Source organism: Nomascus leucogenys, chromosome 2 (assembly GCF_006542625.1).
Source record: "Nomascus leucogenys isolate Asia chromosome 2, Asia_NLE_v1, whole genome shotgun sequence".
Classification (NCBI taxonomy): Eukaryota; Metazoa; Chordata; class Mammalia; order Primates; family Hylobatidae; genus Nomascus; species Nomascus leucogenys.
In genome coordinates, this window is record NC_044382.1 from 92,014,496 (window position 1) to 92,027,183 (window position 12,688).

At 34.9% G+C, this 12,688-nt stretch overlaps 1 protein-coding gene across 2 annotated transcripts in view; it reads left to right on the forward strand.

Annotated features, from left to right (window-relative positions):
- XRCC4 (X-ray repair cross complementing 4) overlaps nucleotides 1-12,688 on the forward strand; it is a 281,359-nt gene that overhangs the window by 119,568 nt on the left and 149,103 nt on the right. For both annotated transcript variants that reach the window (XM_012505143.2, NM_001280092.1), the window contains one exon: nucleotides 6,372-6,538. In XM_012505143.2, coding sequence (XP_012360597.1) covers nucleotides 6,372-6,538 — 167 coding nt within the window. The remainder of the gene's footprint in view (nucleotides 1-6,371; nucleotides 6,539-12,688) is intronic.

Here is a 12,688-nt window from a genome sequence, read left to right on the forward strand (position 1 = left end):
TTTTTTTTTGCTCTCAAGAACTCTCTGATTCCCGCTATGACTTTTGCAATTATTAAGACCTAAATAAGAATTCTTAGATGACACACTTGAAATATTAAATGGTATAACCTAGCCTTAAAATGCTTATAATTTTTGTAGCACAATAATTACAATTTTGCATACTTTTCACCTCTAGATTATTGCATTTTGATTTTAAGAACCTGTAAGATCCAAAATACATGGAGCCTTGCTTGATTATATGATCAGCTTGAGATATATAAGCATTTTTTATTAGTTCTAAGAAATTTGGGCAATAATATGTTATAGTTGGGGAGATGAGATTAGTAGTTTTACAAATATAGTTTTCTTATCTTTTTTGAAGGAGTCCTTATCAGTATCCTTTTCTCAGTTCCAGTTACTTTTTAAGATCAGTGTGAGCAGTTGTCAACTGAGATATGTTACTGTCCCTTTTAGGAGGTGCATTTGTGATGTTCTTTATTTAAATCTAAAACAAACATTTCAGGCCGGACTTAGTGGCTCACATCTCTAATCTCAGCACTTTGGGAGGCCAAGGCAGGCATATCACTTTAGGTCAGGAGTTTGAGACCAGTCTGGCCAAAGGGTGAAACTCCATCTCTACTAAAAATACAAAAATTAGTCAGGAATGGTGGCAGGTCCCTGTAATCCCAGCTACTCAGGATGCTGAGGCAGGAGAATCACTTGAACCCAGGAGGCAAAGCTTGCAATAAGCCAGGGTCATGCCATTGCACTCCAACCTGGGTGACAGAGCGAGAATCTGTCTCAAAAAAATAAAATAAAATAAAAAGTAAACATTTCAGAAAGTCACTAAACCGGAGAGTTCAGAATATAAAGCCTTAGGACACATGTAGTTGATTCAAAACTACAACAAAAAGTTGATCAACTTGTAGTTGATGATGAACATAACTAGGTCAAGGTAATACAGTTCAGTCACCTTTTTTTAAACATATCTTGATCAATGTCCTATATTACTAGAATTTTACAACTATATATCAACTATATATATGCAACTGTATATATATCTACAATAGACAATATTCTGCATTATGAACTGTAATGGATAGACTACTGTTTTTAGTATACATGTATCTAGATACAGCTAAACTTTTCTCTGATGTGAATAAATTAAAAGCACTCACTGCAACAAAATGAGATTCTATCTGGCCCTTATTCGCCTAGTAATAACATCAAGATACCTTTATTTTTCATTTTCCTTTAGTTCCACATCTTGGTTCCCAGGATAGTAATGAACTTTAATTCTGGAAGTTTATTTAGTCTACTTTGATAATATATTGAAACTGAAACCCTTTAGTGGATATATTTTAAACAGGGTATCAAGTCACACCTTGATAATCTCCTCCCCTCAGAAACACTTAGAATGGCCACAAATAACTCTCTAGGAATTAATGTTATTCATAGTATTTATTTTGTATGCTTTGCTCATACTTTTATTTGTGTGGCCATTTAAAAGAACCTGAAAACTGAGTATATAACTATACATTCTTTAAAAAACATCTGTTTAATTATTTTCAAATCTATGTATTATGATAGTATTAAGTGCTATTAAGCAATCTTTAACTGTGTCCTTTTTGTTTAAATTATACTAATCAATAAATAACCCTGTCATGTCTTTATTTCTTAATTTGGACTGAATCATTGCCCAAATCCCTTACCTATCCTATTATAGTTTCTTAATGAGGATTATTACAATAAATAAATAATCAAAATTTTATCAAGCACTTAATGTGGGCCAGAGCTTTGAAAGATAATTTGGAGGCTATGGAAGAAAAAATAAAGAGGGTCCCAGATCTCAAAAAGCATGAAATCTAAAGGGAAAGACTACATTTCTGAAACAACCAAAGAAAAATATAAGCAGGATATAACTGAGTAATACATTGTATGAGACTGAAATATTAAGACTAGAGAGGCCCATATAGGCTGATATGGTTTGGCTGTGTCTCCATCCATATCTCATCTTGAATGGTAACTCCAACAATTCCCACGTGTCATGGGAGGAACCCGGTGGGAGGTGATTGAATTGCAGGGGCAGGTCTTTCCTGTGCTGTTTTCATGATAGTGAATGAGTCTCATGAGATCTGATGGTTTTAAAAAACAGGAGTGGCTGGGCACAGTGGCCCACACCTGTAATCTCAGCACTTTGGGAGGCCGAGGTGGGAGGATCATGAGGTCAGGAGTTCGAGACCAGCCTGACCAACATGGTGAAACCCTGTATCTATTAAAAATACAAAAATTAGGGTGTGGTGGCCCACCCCAGTAATCCCCGCTACTCAAGAGGCTGAGGCAGGAGAATCACTTGAACCCAGGAGGCAGAGGTTGCAGTTAGCCGAGATCGTGCCACTGCACTCTAGCCTGGGTGACGGAGTGAGACTCTGTCTAAAAAACCCAAAAAACAAAAAACAGGGGTTTCCCTGCATAAGCTCTGTTTTTGCCTGCTGTCATCCATGTAAGATGTGACTTGCTCCTCCTTGCCTTCTGCCATGATTGAGAGGTCTCCCCAGCCATGTGAAACTAGAAGTGCATTAAACCCTTTTTCTTCCCAGTCTCAGGTATGTCTTTATCAGCAGTGTGAAGACCAACTAATACACAGGCTAACTTAGTTAGAAAGAACTTGGCCTGGGCTTTGAGGTGGTGGTAAGGGAGTATGGTATTTAATCTTGGACTTGAAGGGTTGACAAAAAGATATCCAGAATAGACAAACCCCTGGCTAAAGAAAATGTATATGTTTTCTGAAATTGATAATTTTTAATGCAGATTAAATTTAAAAAGCTAAAACTATTTATTCTATCACTTAGAATGATAACTATTAAGAGTCAACTAGTGAAATCTACTATGATTATCTTTATATATATGTATATATATTATATATATACATATATATATATAATATATATTTTATTTATATATATATTTTTGAGACGGAGTCTTGCTCTGTCACCAGGCTGGAGTGCAATGGCACGATGTTGGCTCACTGCACCCTCTGCCTCTTGGGTTTAAGCAGTTCTCCTGCCTCAACCTCCTGAGTAGCTGGGACTACAGGCGCACGCCACCACGCTCAGCTAATTTTTTTTGTATTTTAGTAGAGACAGGGTTTCACCATGTTGCCCAGGCTGGTCTCGAACTCTTGAGCTCAGGCAGTCTGCTCACCTTGGCCTCCCAAAGTGCTAGGATTACAAGCTTGAGCCATCGCGCCTGGCTGATTATCAATATTTTAAAAGTTAATTGCTCTTAACTTCTTTACATAGAGAAATGCAGACATAGCTTAAACTCTTAGATTATAGGTAGACTGAGGTTCTTACCACAGATCTGTGTACTCTGAATTATTAATAAAATTGAGAACTAACTACAAAAAAACCCTTAATTTTATCTGTTTCTAACAGAAGAGACATGCTCTCAAAATGTCTTTAATATGTGGTTTCTGACTCTGCTGTACCATTCGAAGTCATGGTTTTATACTGTAGATTATTTTGAAGTGACAGAACTGATAAATAAAGAACAGCTGTGACAGTAACCTTATATGTCAAACTAGAAACTGAGTGAAAAATTTAAAAATTGACACACAGTACAATATAGCTTTTGTGCTAATTTGTTGGCGTTAAAATGATACTTTAATTGCTGCTTTTCTTTTGTTGTGAGACAGAATAAAGATGGACTGGATGTAGAGGTAGAACACAGAAATACTTTATACTTCTCAACTCATTAAGCCTGATATGAGGCCCTTTTTGAAGTCCAGTGCATCTAGACATGTGGCCCCTTGCATCTGTAATAATGTGCACAGGCTGGAACAGCAGCAGTGAAGGTCAAAGAGTGCCTCCTGCCCCTGGCTACGAACCGTGTGTATACGGGCCAAATACTTTTGAGAATTTTAAAAGAATTAATCTGAGTATTTCAAGTAAAATCCTTTTCTTTGATTAAATTTCTAGATACTTTTAGTTTACTTTTGTGTAGAATAACAGATGTCCTTATCTATTGAAGGACTAGAAACTGGTGACAATAATTAGAAAATAGATATAAAAAAAGTTGTATACTTTTAAGAAGAAATGACATTTCATGTTTATTTTACACTGATTAGCTGCAAAAAGATCTAAGAGGGTTTTGGAATTTTTCATCAGTGTGTTTGAGTGATATTTTGAAAGAAGTTGTTATTAGTGATTTAAAATTAGTCCTTTCTTTGTCATCTGAGATAGAAGTGTAGAGGGCTAGACTTGTTTATCTCTTCATTTGTATTCAGGATCAAAGTGTGGGATGAATTCTTTATCCTTTTGGCGTTTTGAAACTTTTCAAATGTTAAAAAAAACTTTTTATTTCTAAAAATGTCCACTTCTCTCAAAGCTACCTGACAATTGTTATAATAAAAGAATACAAAACCACTTTGTGGGTTTATGTTTTGCTATTGTAACCTATTGTCTAAAATAAAGTAAGCTTATTTTTTTCTCTTGCTTTGTATCAACTCAAAACAATAATATTCTATAGGTGACATTTTTTTCCTTTTCTTTGTTTTTGTTTTTGTTTTTGAGACTGAGTCTCACTGTATCGCCCAGGCTGGAGTGCAGTGGCATGATCTAGGCTCACTGCAACCTGTGTCTCGCAGTTCAAGCGATCCTTGTGCCTCAGCCTCCTGAGTAGCTGGGCTTATAAGCACGCACCACCATGTCTGGCTCATTTTTGTATTTTTAGTAAAGACTAAACACTGTCTTTACAACACTGTGTTGGCCAGGCGAGTTTCGAACTCCTGACCTCAGATGATCTCCACCTGCCTTGGCCTCCCAAAGTGTTGGGATTACAGGAGTGAGCCACTGCGCTCTGCCAGGTGACATTTTTCTTTAACTTTGTGTGTGTATTTACACTCAGAGAGGTTTCAAAAGGTAACTGTTCAAATTTACTTTCAATTTATTTATTCTTTATATAGGTAAAACTTTCTTATTTAAGCTTATATGCCTGTTAAGTGGGCTCATATTTCATTGCATGAGAAAACTGCAACTGCTTTTTCAAACTGTACGAATGCAGTTTCACAGTGGATGTCTATGTTAGTGAAGTCTGCTTTTATTTGTAAATTGTGTAATAAAGATTTTTCTCAGAATTCTCAGCCATGTTAAATATTTCTTAATCTGTATGTAATATATTTATAGAAATATTCTTTTAAAAGCAATACCTTTTGGAAATATTCTTATCAGATAAATGGCATAATAGAAATTCGCGATCTAGGAGGCAAAAAACAAAAACCCAAAACAAAAACAAAAACAATTCTCATTTTACTCTTCTACGGACTCAGTGCTGCTAGCATCTTTCTTTGGAATTATGTGTAGGTTCTGAACCTAATTCTTCCCTTACTTTTTGTCTAATTGGCATACTCTTACCAAGAAACAGCACTACAGCATAGCATAGCAGAGTCTTGACTTTACCCCTTCAATAACTTGGATAACTACTCTGAACCTGAGTTTACTGATCTATAATATGGATATGATAATAGTTCTCTTATGGTGAATATTTATCCTAGTTTATATTTTTGCTACACTTGAGTTATACTTCAACCAAAAGATGTGGTAACTGAATAATAATCATCATAATTTGTTATCTGCTATAATAATTTTAAGGATAAATATAATCATTATTACTAATCATGAAGTTTCAGCATCCTTATCAGCCAAATGGGGAATACCTGTGTTCCCTTCAGAATTCCATAAGTGTAACTAAAACTATTTGAGTATTTTATTTTAAACTGTACCCTAGTAGAGGAATTAAGGTATTTTTAAGATTCTTACCTTTATGCAAAAGCACTAACGCTTGACACTTAACTTTTTTATTGGCAATTTATGGTAATAAATTATTGTCTTTAGATAAAAGAGTAATTACTGTGTAGCTACTAGTTTCCTAAAACTCTACCTTTCTCTTAGCTATAGCAAAATTTTGAGCTTTCTTCAATAAAAGGTCAGTTATTCCATTTTAGCATTTGCATGAACAGAAATTAGAGTTAAAATTATCATATATAATTCCTTTTCTTATTCTGAGCAGAGAGACTTAAAATTAGGCTTTAGCAAACAGATGGTAGTATGCTTATACAGTATTTATGTTGCTTTCTTTTCTGCTAGGAGATGGAAGAGTGACTTACCACTTACGAAAATTATTCTTGGGCTATATGTTGATTTATATGATAAAGTAAGAAACTTTAGGTAGTAGCCCAGTTTTTTTGCTCACTGTTTGTATATCTGGTAAATGCGTTGTATTTAAATCCTTCTTACATTTTTTTCTTCTCAGAAGAAATTGTGTTCACTTAAAACCAGGCTTCTCAATCTTCATATTTTCCCCGAATTAACCATGTTTTTCTTTCATTTTAGTTCAGACTTGGTTCCTCCAACCTAGAGAAAGTTGAAAACCCAGCTGAAGTCATTAGAGAACTTATTTGTTATTGCTTGGACACCATTGCAGAAAATCAAGCCAAAAATGAGCACCTGCAGAAAGAAAATGAAAGGCTTCTGAGAGATTGGAATGATGTTCAAGGACGGTATGTACACAGTTTGCTTGTGGTATAAAAATATAGAACCCTCTTTATATTGTTATAGCTTTAAGTTAATGATTTGTAAATTTCCAATATATGTGGATTAGCACGTATATAGTTACCTTAACTGAATATGATTAAACCAAATTATTCATCACTGTTGTATATTATAGGAGTACATTAACACATTTTGTCATTAGTATGTGGTGGCACCAGCAAACTAATAAACAATAAGGAGTAATTGGGCATTGAAGATTAAAACCCATTAATACTAATAAAAGATTTAGGTAGTAAATATTTATAAAGATTAATTCAGCTCAAATTATAGGATTAATAATGAATTAAAAAGAGACATGAAATAAATTAAAAAGAGACATGAAAAAATAAAAAAATTAAAAAGAGACATGAAATAAAATAAGCATAATTGATTTCTTATTTGGGATCAGTGAGTGGCATCTATTTCAAATTACAGTGTTCTGGCTCCTAATAGTGACTTATTTCTCTGGATTTATTGAAAATTCATACGATACCATTTTTAAAGGATGAGCTAATTGTGGCTACTGGATAAGACATTTGGAAGCCTTTTATTTTTCTGGCTTTGCCTCTTTTTAAATGAGGAAGAAAAAAATAATTTTTTTTAAAATTATGAACTTTCTCAACTAAATCCTAATCTAGGCTGGCCCAATGTGTAACCTTTATTAGTCTATTAGTATAAGATATATGAAGGAAATAAAATGCATGTTGTGAACACTTACATCCTCACTTATATATATATGTGTGTGTATAATATATATATGTGTATGTATATATATGTGCACACACATATATAGTGAGAAAGAAAATGATGTCTGAAATAATTATGTGGAATATATATAATAATGATAATAGTTATTGGTGCATCCAGTAGATTTTTAAAATCTTTTGCTTAAATAACTCTAAAGCATGGGAACAGTTATCCAACATATTTAGGGTCTTTTTAGTGCAACCATTGTGCTTGCTCTATATGGACGTTAGTGACTATATGTGGAAGTATATGAAAAATGGTGAAGGTTTTACCACTATCAATATATATATGTGAAAATGAGGCTGACTAAAAGAGATTATTTTTCTGTACATTCAATTGTATTTATTAACTAATGCAAAACATGTAAAATTAAGTTCCTAACACCTAGTGTTATTTGGCTTTCATGTATTATATTAAGAAAGTGGTTATTTTGTTCTATCTTAGATCTACATTTTTATCTCCAATTATTTTTATATATTATATATAAATAATATAAAAATGAGACCAAATCCAAACTGTGTATTAGGAAACCATGCAGAAAAAGTTAATTTTTCTCTTTAACTACTGTTTATTCATGAATAAAGATGAATTCAATGTCATAGTATGAATCAGTATCAGATATCTGTACTACAAAGCATTTCTTGGACCTGTATCTGTAGCTTGGGTGTATTTTCTATTTAATATGTGAAGTAAATCAAATTAAAGGAGATGTGCTATGGTCGTAATAAGCCATTATATTTAAAACTCAGAATACCCTCAGGATGATAGGAAATTTGATCCACAAATTGCCTACAAAAATGCAGACTGGGTACTTGGTACTTGAACAAATTGCTTTAAAATGTCTGCCAGAGGTTGAAAGAGGTATTATCTCATCAGTATTCAACACCACTTCCATAGAATTGAAAGCAGCAGGGAACGAAGATGAGGAATTAGAGACAAATGCACCCTGTGCTGTAACAGTGTGTGCAAGGGGCACATATTGTATGTGGCTCACAGATGCTTGATTTGCTATTTCTGGACTATCCAGCAAGTGCTTTTGTCTTGTTGTGGCAAGAGATTTCCTGTTTGATCAAAAGCACAGCCATGTACCCTGTCACCTGCCTTATTATGATCCAGCTATTTTTTTGATAATACTGTGTCAGATGTCTTCTTCAGGGTCTATAGATCTGTGCCATTGGGGTGGCCCCATGTCCTGAGAGGAAAGAGAGTCCACTCCAGAGAATTCTAGTCTCTTTATTGTATTCCAGATCTTAGATTAGTTGCTTTGAATATTTCCCAAATTTGATTTTCTCTCCTTTCAGAGGACAGAGGCCACTTTAAGGAGCTGTAAATACATCTTGATCGTGGCCAAGCAGCAGTTTCTTAGTGTTCCCTCACTAGAGCCTTTGCATGCTGGAAAGGATTTACAGCTTTAGCTTCCATAAGGCAGTAGTTCTAATTAAGTGTGTCTTTAGGGAGATTAGAAATAGGACATGAGCATATGGAGTTAGGTAACTGGGGACATAGAAAGTAGAGAATCACTAGAGTTGGGGCCATGATGTTAAGCCTGGCAATAGTTAGTTTTGGGGGAAGCCTCTTGATTATTCTTGGGTCAGTGTCCATTCATGATCCAAACATTTCTTCTATACTACATATGAAGGGATGGGTGGGTGGTGTTAAATAGTGGGGAAGGACACAATGTAAGGGATGGGAATTCCCGCAGAAGCGATGGTAGATGGGTCTGAGATACATTTACTACACAATAGGATATTATATGAGCATAAAATAGTTGTGTACACGTGTTTATTAATGTGGAAAATGTTGATCATATATTAAGGTGAGACGTGCATCACCACAAATATAAACAATATCCCATTGTTTGCAAAAAATATATTTATGTAGAGAGTATCTGGAAGAAGAAAATTAAATGTTAGTAGTGTACATCTGGAATTGTAGACTACATTTTCCTTTAATTTTGGGGAGTATTTTTTGTATATGTTCTAGTATTTAAATATGTATCACCGTTACAATCAGAAACAACTATAAAGCTATTTTCATTTGGGATGATGGTGGAGAATAAACAAGGCTTGAGTGAGGAATGAGAAATTACAGCATAAGTAAAAAGTGTGAGCTTTGATGCATAGAATTTTAACATATATATTTGCTGTTATTTTTAATTACCACTTAATAATTGTGTTCTTGGCTCTATTTTGAACAAGTGGCATCACTGGATTAATTTTGTATAGTTGAGATAAAGGAGGAAACATTTAAGATGTGTATGTGAATCCTTAGGTTACTGGCTATATTTATTTCATGGGTTTTCTACTTAATTACAAATAAAAACTCTCAAGTTCCATGTTACTGAATAGGTGTTTTGTTTGCACTCAGACTTCTACTTAGAAATTATCTGCCTTTATTCTGAGTTATAGTTATTAAACCCATAATTGGAGGCAGTTTTCAGGGAATTGGGTTGACACTCACTGAATCATCAAAATAAAAGACCTTGAAAGCTCTTCTACTTCATTTCTCTGCCTTCAAGATAGAATCACATTATATCCAGATGAATTCAGTCCGATTTTTAAAGACCTCAAGAAATGTCTTCATCTCCCCTTGGTAGCCCGTTACAATGTTTAAGAACTGTCACAGTCAGAAAATTCTTTCTTCCATCTATGGGTAATCTGAATCCTTCACGGTATAGTTGAAGGCCATTTCCTCTTGTTCTGTTGTCAGAAAGGATAAGGAACAGCTGTTCACCATCTTCTTCCATACTTAAAGCCTTATTAAATCTCTTTACCACTGCTTGCTTTTCCAGTTCTTTTTAGCTTTCTTTGTCTTCCCAGCTCTATTCAGACTTTCTTTTGCTGTACAACCCTGACCTGGGCCAGATATAATTTTGGTCAGAACTGATTATTAATTTAAGGATTACTGCACTGTGTCTAAGTACCATATGTTCACGTTTCTGTATCTATTATTTTATTTTGAGCTATCATTTAATCTATTGTTTCATTTTTGGTGTTATTTCTGCATGAAATTGTTGTGTTTTTCCTCCTAGTTTGTTATTGTTTTGACATGTTATTCTTAGATTGTTTTCCCACGCAGAGGTATTTTATTTTGAATATTCAGTATTTTTTTGTATTTTTTTATCCTTTAAATTTTTTTAAAAAATTACAATTTTTTTGTCCAAGGTTTTAGATACCTCAGTGCTAGGTTACTAATTAAATTTAGCATTATTGTTCTATTTTCCTAGTTATTGTAGAAAGAATGAAGTATCATTACACCTTTCTTGTTTGATATTATTTGTGATTTCGTCCCAATCTGAGATTTGCCTGGATTTGATCCTTGGACTAGTGTGGTCTGATCTAGTTGTACATGGGCTTTTTGTTAGTGTCAGCAGACTTAGTAGTGAATCCCATGTCTCTTCTCCATTAAATGTTCTCACCTAATAATTCCTGTCCAATTTCTTGAGGCGTAAGCTTGATAGGAAGCACGTAATGGAATGCATAGTAACATCACAATGCTCTAGGAGAGGATTTGCATTAAAAATTAGGTGGCAGTGATACTACATACCTCTTAGTTACTGATTATTAGATAAAAGGATAGCATTCTCTGAGTCTTGAAAAATTGAAAGTTAAGAGTAAATTCATGTCATGCAACTGTTCACACTAATACTTTTTCTCCAGTCAGCTCCCACTCCCCCATTTTTCTAGGAAGTGTTGTCCAGTTTGATGATCAGAAGTTTGGTTGCAAAAAAATCTGGAAGCTTTGCTGAAACCAAGCAAGGTTAACTCACATGATACTATTCATTCTATTGACTTTGTTTCCCTGTCACAGAAATGTTTCCTTTGACAACATAGTTCTGATACTGGTTACTTAAGATTAACAATATTCTTTAGGAATATTATATGATATTTCATTTTGATATTTATTTTCGCTTTGAATGTGTCATACCAAATGTTAATTTTAATGAAGGTTTGGGAATTAGCTTGTTAGTTGTTAAGTACACATCATCTTTCAGTCAAGAATTATTGAAGTGACTTATATGGAAATTAAATATGGACTTAAACCGGATAAATTACTAATTGGTTACCATTCCTAAAATTTAATATAAGAAATTGTAATATATTTGTTTATATGTTTTCACATATTGGTTTTTACTTTGCATATGTTTGAAGTATGTTATTATATACTCAGGTATTTCAGTAATATGTATGTTTTAAAGTTTTTTATTGTGTCTTTTTTGAAAATATTATAGGAAGATGAGAATATCATGCTTACATAACACTGAATCTGAAATATAAATGTAGTGACATGTCTTTGCTTAAAATAAACTATCAATATTGCTAGCTCCTTTTCAATGTTCAATTTTTTTTAACATCTTTTTGTATACTTCTTTCTCAGAGAACTTTGCTTAATGAAGGGAATACTGTTAGACTGATAGTATTTGCCACAGTTTTTTTAAAAGCTGAAGATGAAAAACATTACTTTTACAATGGTGAATAGCTATTAAATGAGTGAAAAAATGCGATATTCAGAATCACTGTTTTTCTGTTTCCTTATAAGATGTCAATATTAGCCATTCTCCTTGGCTCTTCTCCTTTGCTGGAGGGCAATAGTCAGCCATGGTGCCCAGCAGGAATGGCATAATCCTGAAGCCCCACTTTTATAAGTACTGGCAGTGGCCCATAGCGACATGGCTCACGAAGCCTGCAAGGAAGAGCCACAGACATAAGACCAGGCAAGTCAAAGCCCACTGCAGTGCCCGGTGCCTTGTATCTGGACCCACTGGCCACTAGTAAAATGCCCCACATGAGGTTTCACACCAAGTACAAGCTGGCAGGGGCTTCAGCTTGGAAGAATTAAGGGTGGCCAGCATCCACAAGAAGATGGCCTGGACCATTGATTTCTCTATTGATCCAAGGAGGTGAGACAAGTCCACTGAGTCCCTACAGGCGTATAACAGCTGTAGGAGTACGCTGGAAGCTTCGGGAACCTCGGCCTCCGAGAAGGGAGACAGCTACACTGAATAACTCAAATTGGCCATCACACTGACAGGACTGGTAATGTTCATATGAAATACCTATATGAGGGAGAAAGCCAGAGCCATCAGCGAGGAGGAAGAGAACTTCAAGACTGCCATATCAGGCCGGGCGCGGCGGCTCACGCCTGTAATCCCAGAACTTTGGGAGGCTGAGGCGGGTGGATCACAAGCTCAGGAGTTTGAGACCAGTCTGACCAACATGGTGAAACACTGTCTCTACTAAAAATACAAAAATTAGCCGGGCATGGTGGCAGGTGCCTGTAATCTCAGCTACTCGGGAGGCTGAGGCAGGCGAATCACTTGAAACCAGAAGGCAGAGGTTGCAGTGAGCCGAGATTGTGCCACTGCACTCCAG